Below are 14951 nucleotides of genomic sequence, written 5' to 3' on the forward strand. Positions count from 1 at the left end.
CAGTGAGGTTACAGAGTCTAGTGTATCCAACAGCAAAATGTATTTTATTTCACTCAAAGGGCAGATGATTATGAAACCATAAAGGAATTTCATATTATGTTATTTTATTGACTAATAAAACTGATCACTCTGCAAAATAGATCACAATTTTAGTAAAGAGGAAAATTGGCACACATTGATACAGTTGAAACTGGATAATACTTAAACCTCTGCACTGTAGCTGTCTGGTCACCATTGCCAGAAAACTACAGATGCTCTTTTATTATAAGAGGACAATCAAGGGGGGCAGTGCAAGCTGACCCCTTACTTTATGACATATCTGTATTTTAGGATGTGGAAGGTCTGAAGGTGGGCGTGGCAGACCTGATCAACCAATGGGTGAAGGGGAACCCTGACAGCAGCAGCCGTAACTCCCCCTCCAAACCAACTGTAAATCATGGCAATCTCTGCCAGATCTCACAATTAACTGATTCTCTGGAACTTGTGAAATGGCTTGTAGTCGCTTTCTAGTGAAATGACTTTAGGGATTTGCTCTATGCTGTCAAAGTAGCCCATGTGTACTTGCAGTATGGGAGGATGTAAAAATGAAATCCTGTACAGGTTACAGCCCACGGGCAAAGAAGATTTGCTTGCAGACATATATACCATTGCAGTCAGCCAAATGCAAGTCTGATGGTCCTCCTGCTTTCTCTGTCTTTATCTTTTCTCCCTCAGTTCTCTTCTTTCAACTTTCTCCATTTCTGGTGCTCTCCTTAACTCTTCTTGCTCCAAGGTAATAGTGACTCTTTTCCCATCCTTATTTCTCATTAATACTTCATTTTAAAAGTATTTGTGTTATTTTTCCTACTTGTCTCTCTGCTTTCATTACAATGCAAGTAACTGGATTCCAGCATGATAGATTTCTGCTGCAGTGATGGGGACAGATTCTTCTGGAGTTTATGACGCCTGCAGTGTGTGCATGTGTGTGTGTGTGGGTGTGAAGAAATGAATCCTCCGGGTTAGAGGATCATAATGACATGCCTGCGGCTGTTCTCCAGTGTGTTAGACAAAGACGTTTTCAGGAAGTGTAGAAAGCAAGAGAGACAGACAGAGAGATGTGTGTGGTGATGGCTCCCTGTTGGGTCTTTCTTTGTTCGTTTCCCCTCTGTTCGTTTGGCACGTGCACTGCACGCAGCATATGGAGGCCAAACTGCCAGGGGCCTGTGCGGAGACCTCTTTACTATGGAGCAGTTGCAAACGCTAAAACACATGTGAAAGCCTATCCGCAACCTGTGAGTCTAACTGGGAATGTTGTGACAGTGTCTGGCAAAGACTGCCCCCTGGTGGGGAAGATGAAGTTTGTAGCTTGATCCTTTTTACCCTCCTGTTTACCACCTCAGAAGCGTGCGCGTTCATGACCGGCACGTGCCGTTCTCATTTCATGCGATTCTCGGGGGCACTTGAAGGATTTTTGACTCTTTTCCGTGTTCTTTTCTCCCAAGGATGTCAAAGCCGGTGACGTGTTACACAAAAAGAACCTGTGGGAGTCTATAAGGGACAACTCCACCCCCGGGAGGTCAGGGCTAGCTGGGAAGGTAAGCAGTAGTGTCCAGCTGGAGTTTAGGAACCAGGCTATGTTGGATGAACTGAAAAAGTTTGCAGTGGGAACACGATAATGGTACTGTTTAAGACCCTCTGAATCAGTGTACAGTGAGGATACAGTAGCTCAGACACATTAGCTGAAGCATGACCCAGCTGAGACACATTCTCCCTCCGATGATTCATTCCACCAGAATGACCATCTACTTCTGTCATCTAAAAGAAGTGTACCCCAGGCCATGGCAGACACATACTGCTGATGTGAATGGGGTCTGCTGTGGATTCTCAGAATAGCTCATTGAGAATAGCCATTTAATGTCTCATTCATTACAGCGAAGGAGGTGTTACCCATGCCAGCATTTGCTGGCAACTTAAAGGGCACCTCCAGGGGTACTATATATTACTTCACAACTTCCCTGTGGGTAACTGTAGTCTCCTAGAAATATAACATGAGCCAACATGTTTGAGATTAATTTTACTAAGAAAACACAGAGAGGCCAGAGTAACATAAATAAAACAGTTTGCACTCCCAAGTTTTTATAAAGGTGCCGTGGTTAATGGCAAAGAATCATAACTGGAGAACAGAAAATTGCACACTCACTGCTATGCTCCAGGCAATTTCTGATTTATATTAACCAACATATGGTTTAAATAAAACCGAAAGTGTGTGAAGCCTCACAGTAAGCGAGCAAGTTTTTCTTCTCCGTTTGGGAGCAATTATCACTGACATGTGGTGGCTCGTTGAGGCCCTTGTAAAATATTATCATGGGGTGAGTTTTCTTGCGATCATGTTAGATTTTCATTCAAAGTTCCATGTATTTTGTGATGAAGAGATTATGATTTTGAAATCAAAATCATGAGATTATTATCCTGTTGTCTTGAAATAAGTTTTAAATATTGATTTAAGAGGATGTCAGTAAACCATTATTCAGAGGCCCTTACCATCCACCTAGTAAAAAAAGGGATTCTTTTGAAATACTTTAGTCATTATTTCTGAAATACAAGTAATAGTTATTATTTCTGTTACTATTATACAAACAGTAACCCAAAGAAACTAATAGTATATTAGTTCACCCTGAGTTTTGTACATATCTTTGAAATGTTTTCCTTTCTTTTAGGGGACTCCCTCTGGCAAAAGATACAAATTTGTTGTGACAGGCCATGGCAAATATGAGAAGATGCCGGTCAACGGTGATGACTACGATGAGTACATGAGTGGAAAGTCAAGTAAGAGGCTTAGAGATGTTAAGCCAAATTTATTCAGTAGAAACTATGTCTTCTGAAAGTCTGCATATTCATTCAGTTTCTCTTGCTTTAGCAAATGAGTTAGTCATGGACGTGCCATTTTGTCACGTGTTTGGTATAACCTAAATATATGCACATCAGAAAGATCTGAACCCTGCAAATCAGGTACAGTAATTTATTAGCTTTGTTTGCTTTGGCAGAAGATCTGTCATTGGTAGCAGAGTACATGTGCATCTGTTCTCACTATTAATGTGTGAGAATGTGCGAAATATTCATGCATTGCATCAGCTCTACAGATGGTGACACCAACCATGGTCAAAAGGCTGTTACTATGGAAGGAACTGTTAACTCTTAATGTTTAAGCATTCCTTAATATATGAAGAGCTTTATCATTGTTGGACTATCTTGTGTTCACAGAAAAGATGCGACGTTTTTTTACAGGGATCACTCAAGGAGGCTGTTTTCTTTGTATTGGATATTTGATATTGGAACTTTTTGTTTGCACATTGGCTGATTTGCCAAATGGCTTTAAGGGAATTAACCAAAGTGCCGTAAACAAGGGGGGTGAAGGACAGATCAGATGCAGGGGGAAACCCAACCCCAGTGGGGTTTGAGTTAAAACGATTCCTCTGCTCTCAGCTGTTCCTCACGTCGACCCGGTGTGTGAGGAGGAGATCCATGTGTCCCTTTGACTGATGTGCGTGTGACAGGCAATATCTGGGGAGACACAGCCCTCTGCATGTGTTGGTGGGCCGTGCTACGGTGGTATTTACTAATCCCCTGGGACCTTAAGTGGACAGAAACCAGTCAGGTGCTGATAGCTCTGCAAACAAGGTCATGTATTTATATATAAACAGGATTAGCGAGCCCTCTGAGGAGACATAATGGAGGCAAAAGAGCTCATAATTATTTGTAAGTAGAGTTAAGCCCTGCAGCCTAATGCATGTGCTCCTAAATGCAGAGAATGTGTCCTGACTCCATCTCTATCCCTTGTCAGTCATGAACACAGGGAAAGTGCTTGGTTGGACTCATGGTGTATTTGTCATTTACCTGCTTTTGTGGGCCACCTCCTTCCATTGTGTTTGTCCCATCCAACTGCTCGTGCTTCCAGAGATTCATTTTCAAATACTTTCCTTTAAACTATCCAAAGCTTGAAAAAGGTATGGTCCATAGATTATTGGAAGGGTAAACTACTGAAGGTTCTGTAGAGAATGATTCGAAGTATACTTTAATCACATTAGAAGCACAACAGACCAAAACACTCCTGACAGACCATGTTGTGAGGTGTCAATAAATGTGTGAAAAAAGGCAAAGGCAAAGCTATTTCAAATTTACTTACACAAATGTATGAAGATTACAGGCAATCATACATCAGTTTACATTAGCTTTCTATACACTTCTATACAATTTTATATACAATTAGCAAATGTAGTGGGACTATCAAGCTATACTGCAACTATGTCCTTTGTGGTGACACAAATCAGATCCCTTTCTTGTGGAGAAAAGGCTCATTTTGTCAATGATGGTCCTGCAGATGAAAGTACTTGCAAGTAAAACTCACAGTGTTCTGTTTTGTAAACAGCTATATGAAGAATTGCATGATTATCTGATTATTGCAATAAACATTAGCTACTGTCAACCAAAAGTAAATTCCTTAATAAAGCTGTTTAATTATCTTACAAATACATTTAGGATATGATGGGGTGTTAATACAGATATCTTTTCATGTGGGGACAATGAATCTGATAGTGCTTTTTGTTATGTAAAACACACATACAAGAAACTGCAACACACCAGGGAGGAACCTTGCATCATCTTACACGTCAAAGAGGAATCTGTTAATGCCTATTTACTCTCTGCCTCCCCTTCCGTACATTAAACATGCATCATGGCTGTTGCACCTGTCACATGTCCCTTTCAGAGACTACAGGGATACAGGGCAGTTGTCAACCTCCATTTCCCAAACTGGATTATTTCTTCTTTCTCTCTCCCAAAACCTACACAATTCCTCATCTTCAGAAAACCCCCTGTTCCACGGTAACAGAGTACTGAGGCACCTTTCCAAGACAGACATCCTCAACTTACTCATACCAAACTTTCTGGTTGGACAACTGCCCTGGTAGCACTGTGCGCTATTAAATCCGTTACTGTATTCCAACAAGATCCTGTGTTTGTCTCATTGCTGCCTCCCTGTTTTGCACTCCTGTGTCAGTCTGCTCCACTGACTTACTGTGCTCTGACTGTGTCTCAGGTTGCAATTCCAACACCAATATAGCATCTTCTTGCTAGAGCGAAACGCTCCCAACTGGTCAGTCCAAGAAAGCCAAATTTCACAGAGTGGATGTCAGAGATCCACTCTAAATGTGCACATAGGTATCCATGCCCATGCATGAATTTGTGCATGCCTGTGAGCATGCTCAAACGTAGTGTCTGCCTCACCAAAGATTTACCTGAGGAGCCAAGAAATGAAGTCCCAAACACACTAACATTGCATCTTAGAGGACAGAGAGAACAAACTGAAGCTAGGCTGTAGAAAAGATAGAGTATGTTTTCCAAACCATGTGATCACTTTCTGTTTTATACATAAGTAGCAAAAATAGGTAGACGCCTGGTTTTAATCATGTTTTGGATTCTTGGATCATTTACCAATAAGCACCATATTGTTGTGTTTTATTTGTAAATACATTTAAAAAACTCATCATCTAAAATGGATTGAAAAAAAGCATGGAACTTTGGATAAAATATGGAAACTATGCTACTTTTTTTTACATTTGCATCAATACTACTCTAACATGTTCTAAAACTAAATTTTCTAACTCTGTATACTAAATTAAAACATCTTGTTTTAACATATTTCAAAATAATAAAGACTTTAATTCCTCCCACTGGTAATTTTCATCTATCATCCAGATGTTTATTGCAGCTGCAGTTGTGATGTAAAACTCTAAAAGGTGTGTGATAACTTTAGTGTGCGTAATACAGTCCAGTCAAACTATGTACCTCAAAGCTGGTAGGACTGGAAATACAGCTTAACTGGTTTCTCCATGGACAGAACTGAGGAATGTCCCAACAATATGCAAACAGCAAAACTTCATCAATCATCAGATGGCTTCAGTTTTTGTTATGTGAATGATTGGCTGGTTAGATTTATTCTAATTGTGACTGAGGCCTGTATTGCATAGTAAGGCATAACAGGGTAAATAGTGAGAACAAATAAAAATCCCTAAGTCTTAAGAAGTCTTGCTTGTTCTCTCTACTTTCACATTGTGCACTTTCATTTTAGAGGGACCTCTGTATTTTTGAGATCTGTTAAGCTCCGACACAGAACATTTTTTGCAGTCCAATAATCAAAGTCATATCACTATGCCAGAAAACACAACATTCAAATACAAACCCTCTACAGGGCAAATCATAAGGCCTAATCTGATCACTTATGATTATCGCAAATGATTCCTTACTATGTATTTGAATAGAGACTGACCAGTGGAAGGACATAATGTATGTTATTCCTGAATAATTTTCCACGTTTTAATCCCATTTAACAGTCCATGTTAGTTGTGTGTAGTTTATGTTGCACAAAAGCCTTTTGCAGTTCTGTTAAAGTCTTTTGGCTCTTCATCGTGACTTTTGCGACTTATCAACCCCATTTCAAACACGGACCCTATTTTTGTGAGCGGTCTTGAGGCAGCCTCCCTCAGCTTTCTTGCGTCAAACCTTGGGCTGTAAAGCAGGATTGGCAGACGATGGACAAACGCTGGAACCTCTGTAGGTGTATCCTTCACTGTATCTTGTCTCTCAGATTCTGTTTTGTTAGCATTGATCTGCTGTAAGATGTTCTCTTCAGTGGAGAACATTTGGAACAGGACAGCATCCCACATCTTAACAGCCCTAGTGATATCCTTGTCCTTGGTTTTTATCTGACTGTCAGACTCCTTGCTGGCCTCCGTGGGTGCCTTTTCAAGCTTCTCCTTTTCGCCCTGCTGAGTGTCATCGGGGCTTTCTTTCTTGGACTTGGGCTCAGGCTCTGGGAATTTGGGCTCCTCAGGTTCCACAACCATGTGCTGCTTGAGCCGCGACCAGCCGCTGAGTTTGGATTTCATGCCCTTTGGTTTCTGTATCACTTTCAGCAGAGGTTCTGCTTTTGGGAACGCGTCCTCGTCCTTCTGAACCGGCTTCTCCGCTGCTGATGGTGCAGCCGCTGCCCCTGCCTGGGCAGACAGTTTCTGCTGCGAAGCATCTTCCTTTATGTGCACCGCATCTTCTTTTGCAGTTTTGTCCCCTTCTTTCTGGTCTTTGCTTAGCTGAGTGGGAGGCAGGACCCCATTCACTGTAGTGGGTGTAGATTCAGTAACAGAGGCTTGAGAGAGGGAGGTGGGAGTTGAGATCTCAGAGGCAGGGGTTTCAGTTGTGGCTGCTTGCAAAGGGGGTGTTTTGGATTTGATAATTTGCTGCAGAATTCCTGTCTTACTCACAGTTTGACTTGTTGCTGCTTTTGCACTACTTACATCCCTAACAGGTGTTTTCACCCTTGTAAATGGGTACACTGGCGTGGGCTTCCCACTTGTCTCAGGAATTGGAGTTGTGGCCTTAATTTCCAAAGTTTCGGCTGATGGCGTGCTGGAGGTTTGCACTTCTGAAGGAAACGTTTCCACTCTCTGAACTTCAGGTGTCTTAGGTTTTGGTACTTGAGTATTTGGTGATTTAGCTCTTTGTGCTGGTGTTTTAGGTTTCTGTACCTCAATCACTGGTGTTTTGGGCATTTCTGCCTGGAGTGCTTGCCCATTATCTTTAGTGGGTGTTTTTGGTCTTAGGCTTTTGGATGAATCTGATGGAATTTCAGAGCTTTGAGGTACAGGGTGTTCCACTGTGGGCATCTCAGATGTTGGTATTTTGCTTGGAGAGGTTTTGGTTTCCTCTGGCTCTTTAGAGGTTAAGCCAGGTACATCTTGCAGATGAGTGGATACTGTAGATACTCCATAGGCAGGCGTTTTAGACCTTGGTATTTCATTAGGTGGGGGTGTGGGTGCATCATGTACTGGTGTCTTCAGTCTAGAGGTTGCATAAGGGGGTGAGTAACTCTGGATTCCACCATGAGCAACATATGCAGCTGGTGTCAATCCATAATATGTTGATTTGGTTTTAGGTTTCGGGGCCTCATATGTTGGTGTTGTTGACCTTTGATACCCTAATGCTCCATATGTGGGAGTCTTTGGTCTTTGAGACCCAAATGAAGAGGATGCAGGTTTTGGGGCCTCATATGTTGGAGTCTTTGGCTTTTGATACCCAAATGGAGCTGATGGTGCAATGGCTTCATCAGTAGAAGTCTTCAAACTAGTGCCTTCACTTGAAGGACTCTTGGATGTTGGAGCCTCATTCATAGGAGTCTTGGGTGTTGATGCTTCAGAGGATGTTTTCACTGTTACATTTTCCAAAGTAGCCACATTCAATGGAGGCAGACCATTTGGTGTTTTAGCGTCAAAATCGTCAGACTGAGGAATTTTTGATTGTTCCTTTGAAGCAGTGTCTTCCAGGTTGGATGTTTTCAGACTTCCTGCTTCAGCTGTAGGTGTTTTAGCAGCAACAGTACCAGAAGTGGGTGTTTTGGGTCTCTCTCCCTCTGTATTGGCTGTGGACTGTGTAGAGACTGTTACAGGAGAATAAGGTGCGAATAATAGTGGGTTAGGTCTTGATATTTCAAAAACAGGTGTTTTTGCTCTGGGAACTTGGTATGATGGTGTCTTTGGCCGCCCAGAAGGAGTAACTGCCAGTCGAACCTCAAATGTAGGTGTTGTTCCTCTTTTCACCTCAGATGTAGGTGTTGACCCCCTTTTCACCTCAGCTGTAGGTGTTCTAACCCTTTTGACCTCATATGTAGGTGTTGTCCCCCTTTTCACCTCAGATGTAGGTGTTGTAACCCTTTTCATCACTTCAAATGTAGGGGTTGTACCTCTTTTCACCTCCGATGTGGGTGTTGTAACTCTTTTTACCTCATATGTAGGTGTTGTAACTCTTCTCGACTCAGATGTAGGTGTTGTAACTCTTTTGACCTCATATGTAGGTGTTGTAACTCTTTTCAACTCAGATGTAGGTGTTGTAACTCTTTTGACCTCATATGTAGGTGTTGTAACTCTTTTCAACTCAGATGTAGGGGTTGTAACCCTTTTGACTTCAAATGTTGGCGTTTTACTCCTTGTCACTTCAGATGTAGGTGTTGTCCCTCTTTTCACCTGAGATGTAGGGGTTGTCCCTCTTTTCACTTCAGATGTAGGTGTTGTCCCCCTCGCCACCTCAGATGTGGGAGTTGTCCCCCTGTTAACTTCAGATGTAGGGGTTATAACCCTTCTAACTTCAAATGTTGGTGTTTTACTCCTCAATTCATACGTAGGTGTTTTACTCCTAGGTGCTGTAGCTGATGGTGTTCCATAATACAGAGGCGACTTAGACATCTCATAAAATGTGGCCTTAGATGTATATATCCTTATCTGGGGAACCTCAAACATAGGTTTTTTGGATTTGGTAGTATCAGTGATAATTATCTGTGGGCTGATAATTTTAGGGCCTGCCAAAGTCCCATCTTGCCTGCCAGTTTCAGAACTCTCAGCTTTTAATGGTAATGTAATGCTGGAAGAAACAGCACTGGTGGTGCCGGTCTCCACATCCTGCTGGGGGACAGTAGGCTTCACTGAGGCTGGTCCTGGAGGTGAGACTATGGGAGGGGAAGCAGAGGGAGCAAGTGGCGGGGATCCAACTGCTTGAGTTGAGACAGAAGCAGGGACTTGAGCTTGTGACAGACCTGGAGAAGTGGGTGGTGTGTAAGAAAAAAGCGGGATCACTTGACGATAGGAGGGGACCGGGACACTATAGGACTGCGGGGAAAACCTTCCTATCTTGCTGTAGACTGTGCTCCGCTGATGCGGGTAAGGGGACGGTGAATGCTGGTACACGGGTCTGATGTTAAACCTGGGGTACAGAGAGCTGCCATAGATGGGGGTCTCCGGTGTCTTGGGTGGAGTAGAGTGGTCGCTGTGCTCGAGGTCAGGGCTTGCTTCACTCACAGGGGAGAGGCTGGAGCGGAAGGGGACGGGCGCCTGTGTGGCCTGGGCGGCGGCTTTTTTCTTGGCGGTCTTCTTGAGCAGTTTCTGTAGCCGGGCATTGTCCTTCCCAGGCTTAGGCAGCAAGGGTGGGGGATATTGGTGGGACTGCAGGCTTGGTTGGGAGGCACTGCTATAACTGACAGCCATCAGCATTTCAATCTCCCCTGAAAGAAACATACAAGCAAAAATATAACACAATATTTGAAGGTATCCACCACTAGCTAACACCTCTACAATTGAGGAGGTATATATTTGAATGTATGAATGAATATATCAATGAAAATATTTCATTTAATAGGTGTCAAGTTACATAATACCAAATGTACTCCCCCATATGCATAAAGGAAATGAAAAATATGTACTCTTACAATTATACTGCGTTCATGTTGTCATGACTTTGCCATGATGCTGAAGTTCTCTTCGACAAGCAATACAAACCAATTTTCAGAAACAGTCTACATTTATGCAGTGCATTTATAGTCTGGCGTTGATTATAAGTTCAGGACAGGATTTTGTATTCTTGATATGGAACAAGAGCAGAACATGTTTGTTGTTGTTTGTAGACTTTTGGTATTATTCCAGGTTTATGATTTGACAATTTTTTCTTTTATATTTCAGCTGGAATGTCCCATGAAGAGTCATGAGAGGTGCATGATGGGTGTTGTGCCCCAACAAGCATATGTTTTTTATTTATGATTTCACTCATTCACATATTTGTTCTTGATACTGTTTATATGCAGATCCATTGTATCAATCTCTCCGCCAGCCCTTGATAGTCAGCAATAGCATTGTGGCATTGTGAGGAATTACAATACAATTTCACTGAGACATTTATGAAATGTTTGCATTGCCCTCTAATCACAATATTCGTGGCTGGTTTGTTGCATTGTGACAATTTTTACATTGAAGATTTTGAAGCTTTAAAATTTATTTTCATCAAAGATACATTTTTTTCATGTTATTTTCCAGTTATACATCTTACCATTGGAAATGTAATCTGTGTTTACTGAATAGCCCTGAATAGTCCTTTGTGTAAATATGAATGCTATATGTGTTTTTGTTAACCATGTACCACAATTGATTTTATAGATGTCACTGCACTGAAACATATGAATTTACAATAAAGTTATATAGCCCCTTTTCAGCTAGTGTGTTATTAATACAAGTAGCAATATAAAATCCTTGACAACAGACTTATTTTTGCAAAAAAAAAAACTGCAGGAATCAGGGCTGAAAAAGTTGCCACTTCTTTTTAGGTCAATTTTAAGTTTTGCCAGCTATATATGTTAACCATTGATGTTTTGCCAAACCTTTGGTTTGAGTATTTTAACTGGATTATACTGTTCTCCCATGTTTTCTCTTGTCCTCTGTGTTACTGTGGACACTTTCATGAAACAGCTGTCGTGGTGAGCAGTTGCCTAATTTATGTCCTGGTCTTGAGGTTGCTATTGAATTCCAGCAAATTCTACCCAGTGTGACTTCCCATTGGGAAGTTCCCATTTGGATCTTTTTGAGGAAAAATAATACAAGATGTCAAGGTGCCACTCTTGCTCAAACCTTTTCACTGGACTATGTTTAAATTTTGAAAAATATGTAAATATTAAAATAAACCTGGGTTGAGTATATGTTGCTATAATGTTGTAGCACATTGGATGCAACACATTTTTTTCACAGAACAGATTGCTAGTATGTGTTTTAATAGGGATCACTTGTTGCTTTGCCTTACTAGAGATTCCTTACAATTGGTAAAACACTTTTTAACAAGTATTACTTGGTCCTACATGAGAAACAACCTAATAAATTCATTCTCTCACCACAACTTTAAAGCGATTCCCTCTTCAAATCAATTACCTTCTGCTTATTAATTTGTGTCCTTTATAAAGAAAACACGTTACTGTATGTGATTCTGCTTCCTACGATTCTGAGGCTTTCAGTGATAACCTAGAAAAGTGGTAAATATCATCACTGTTGTCATAATACTTGTTTATCTTTCTCTGTGAAAAGTAGGCTGGCAGCTTCACACGACCTAATTTTAGGTTTACGGCACTTTGTGCCCTGCCAGTATTGATGACCTGCCGTGCCGTGCAGCCACCTTCTCCCTCAGCACAGCCAGGAGCCCTACTGCTCTGTGTACCGAGAGTGGAAAATGAGGAGGGTGCTCAAGTTTAAACGCTCCCTGAAGCGAACGTCTCCCATGGATGCTGGAAAGTTTCTTGGCCTAATTTTAGGCAGGAGGAAAGGGAGGCGCTATCGCGTGACCGCAGTCACCTGCTGCCTGCTACGTGGCTCTGTCCTTTACAAGATGCATCACTTTCACTCCTCCGTAAATCAAAGCATGGCAGAACAGGCCCAGACCAGGGGGGTCTAACGCAGCAGGAGTATATTATGCCCAGATTTTACAACAAGCCTTCGACTCAAGTTTAAGCTGGTGGAATGATTTGTAATGTAATGACCATTTGATTGTAGTATTAAAGTCATGACCTTAAAAATATTTTGAGTGTACATGGGTACATCATTTTAATAGTTATTATGAGCAGTATTAGATTCTAGATACAATAACAGAGCCATAAGATTTTTAAATTGATCAAACCATATGAATATGAATAGTATTATAGAGTGGCTATTTATGTTGCCATTTTACTTGCTTCAGTGTTTCTCAGTACTACTCCTGGAGCCCCCCTCTCCCGCACATCTTCTACCTATCCTTGCTCCAGACACACCTGATTGAAATTAGCGATTAAATCAGGTGTGCTCAGCTAATCAAAAGTGTCACTGATGAGTTCAGTCAGGTAGGTAGAGCAGGGACAGATGGAAAACGTGCGGAGCAGGGGGGCCCCAGGAGCAGGATTGAGAATCAGTGTGCTAACTGAACTTCAATATACTTGTAGTGGCATGGCAAAATGAGAGGCTGTTTGCACAGATTTTATCCATAATAGGTTTTGCCCAAAGGAACTGGGATTTTACATTGTCTTGTAGCAAACTGTTCCAACACACTGCTCAACTCCTTCTGCTGTGTAAACTGAACTCTGAACAAAGCTGACGGGATGGGATAAGCCAATCATCTGTGCTGAGCACCACACATATATACAGAGGCTAATTCCAGTAGTATGAGTAGTCTTACTGGCTGAATTCTGTCTACTGTCTGTGTCAAGTGCACTGAAATGCCCTGCTTTTGCAAGCTCTGACTGGAGTAAAAGTGGCTGTACAGAATTTGTCTCATTAACCTTTCAGGTCTTTGTTGTCTCGGGTAAGGCTTGACACTTTGCAGGCCTCTGCTCTTTTGATAACAAAATAAAGGTGTCTTTAATTGGAGGCTAAAAATTGCTAGAATTTTTCCAATCCATATTGCAATAAGGACTATGTTCTTTGAATTGTGGGGGTGTTTCCAATCCTTAGACCCCATTTCAAAATATTGAATGCTGGTGAGAATAGACAGGTTGTATTGAAAATGGATTACGTTCACAAGAAAGAATCATGATTCCAACAGCTGTGATTTCATTTACCCCCACCAACACCCCCAACCCAACCCCTGTTGCAATGGATCAGTTACAAGAATACACAAGCCAACTTACGTCTCACATTTTAAAAATGTTTGACCTCATTCCCATGCAATCACACAAAGTTCTGACTTTTTTGAGTTCCCTTCTAAAATGTGGGCTACATCTGAACGCGTTTTACAGAAGCCAGACTGCCACAGCAATGGACATCGAACCCAGCACCTGACATTTGAGACGGGGTCATCCTTTTAAGGAACTGGTAGGTCAGACGTTTGGGACACCTCCAAGATACAAGTTCAAAAGAGGAAAGGGTAATAATAGTTTGGCAATAAAGTTTCACACTGTACAATGCCTTCTGCATCGCCACCTTTTGTGAAAAATTATTAAAAACTAAATGTAAACACAGGCACTTAGTAAACAGGCTGACAGAATCAGTATAGCTGATGAAGAAAAGGTTTCAAATGACTTACCAGGAAGTGATTATTACAGATGACAAACTCACTTTGGACTCAATACCCTTCAAATAAAAAAAAAGAAAATAATATTCGCAAATGTAGATTCAAACAACAGAAGCAAAACAATTTTATTTTAGCCTTAAAATACAAAATTGTACATCTGTGGGTTTTCACAGAAACGCATATAATGTACAGCTGTATCCACAAAAAAAAGAAGGAACAGACATCTGGGTTGCAATGTAAAGTTTGTTCAGCTCTGGAATCTGCATTCTTATTGTAATTCAATCCCATCAAAACATTCAACGTGCATAACACAATAACTGGGAAACTGTCAAAAGCATAAATTTTGAATGGCAATTTGATTTTTGCACTGAAATCCGTTAGCGTCAAAAGAACATTTTGCAAGAGTGGGGTTAAAGTCCATTTCTGGGACAGATTTTGACATCTGTTTCAGGGCTACGCCCTGCCTGTGCTGTCAGCGCATTACTGTAAGCCAGCAAAAGCAGAAAATCTGAATTGCATTGTGTTTACCTGCGTGGGAGCTTGTTGGGGGGCTACTGGCTGCTGCCTGCAAGTCCCAGCCTGGAGTGTCAGACGGGCAGTCTCATCTTGTGCTCAACTACACCCTTCCTACAAATGGACGGCTCAGTCTCCATGCCACTCCAAAAATAAAACCAGAGCGCTCCGCTCAGAGCATGTTCCGCCGTGACAGCGTGCGGGGATCGTCAGCTAGGCAGGGGGTGTTTCGAGCACCTTAGATATCACAGGCCTGCAGCCACCACGGCCACGCTCCCCCCTTTAAACATAGCATCCCCTGCTGGCGGTTATGAGCGTATTTCCCCCTGGACGTCTCTCTCCAAACATTTCTGCTTATTTGGGGAGAGTGAGCTAATGACCACACCTAGGCAGGATCTGAAGGGAAGCCCCTCCCATTTGCCAGGGTCCTTGAGGTGGGTGTGTCCACTGATGGATGGTTGGAAGAGTTTGTAACCGTATTCTTCCACGGTCCCATGGATAAAGCAGAAATTCAGCTCGAGTGAGCCATCTTCATACAATCACAATAAATGCACAATATGACTTGC

The 14951-nt window shown here is 41.9% G+C and overlaps 2 protein-coding genes across 4 annotated transcripts in view; one reads left to right on the forward strand and one right to left on the reverse strand.

Moving 5' to 3' along the window:
* LOC118788059 (non-muscle caldesmon-like) overlaps nt 1-10679 on the forward strand; it is a 30549-nt gene extending 19870 nt beyond the window's left edge. For 2 of the 3 annotated variants that reach the window (XM_036543899.1, XM_036543901.1), the window contains exons 11-14: nt 331-429; nt 1482-1574; nt 2697-2805; nt 10536-10679. In XM_036543899.1, coding sequence (XP_036399792.1) covers nt 331-429; nt 1482-1574; nt 2697-2805; nt 10536-10561 — 327 coding nt within the window. In that variant the 3' untranslated portion in view covers nt 10562-10679. Of the gene's footprint in view, nt 1-330; nt 430-714; nt 774-1481; nt 1575-2696; nt 2806-10535 lie in introns of those variants that run through there. The other variant, XM_036543902.1, reaches the window with a different exon arrangement.
* Nucleotides 4474-14654, reverse strand: LOC118788058 (mucin-17-like). Its single transcript, XM_036543898.1, has 3 exons — nt 14401-14654; nt 13885-13931; nt 4474-10081 (listed from the first exon to the last, which is right to left on the reverse strand). The coding sequence occupies exon 3, from the start codon at nt 10068-10070 to the stop codon at nt 6390-6392; it is 3681 nt and encodes a 1226-aa protein (XP_036399791.1). The 5' UTR covers nt 10071-10081; nt 13885-13931; nt 14401-14654; the 3' UTR covers nt 4474-6389.
* Between the last annotated feature and the right edge of the window lie 297 nt (nt 14655-14951).

Source organism: Megalops cyprinoides, chromosome 13, assembly GCF_013368585.1.
Source record: "Megalops cyprinoides isolate fMegCyp1 chromosome 13, fMegCyp1.pri, whole genome shotgun sequence".
Classification (NCBI taxonomy): Eukaryota; Metazoa; Chordata; class Actinopteri; order Elopiformes; family Megalopidae; genus Megalops; species Megalops cyprinoides.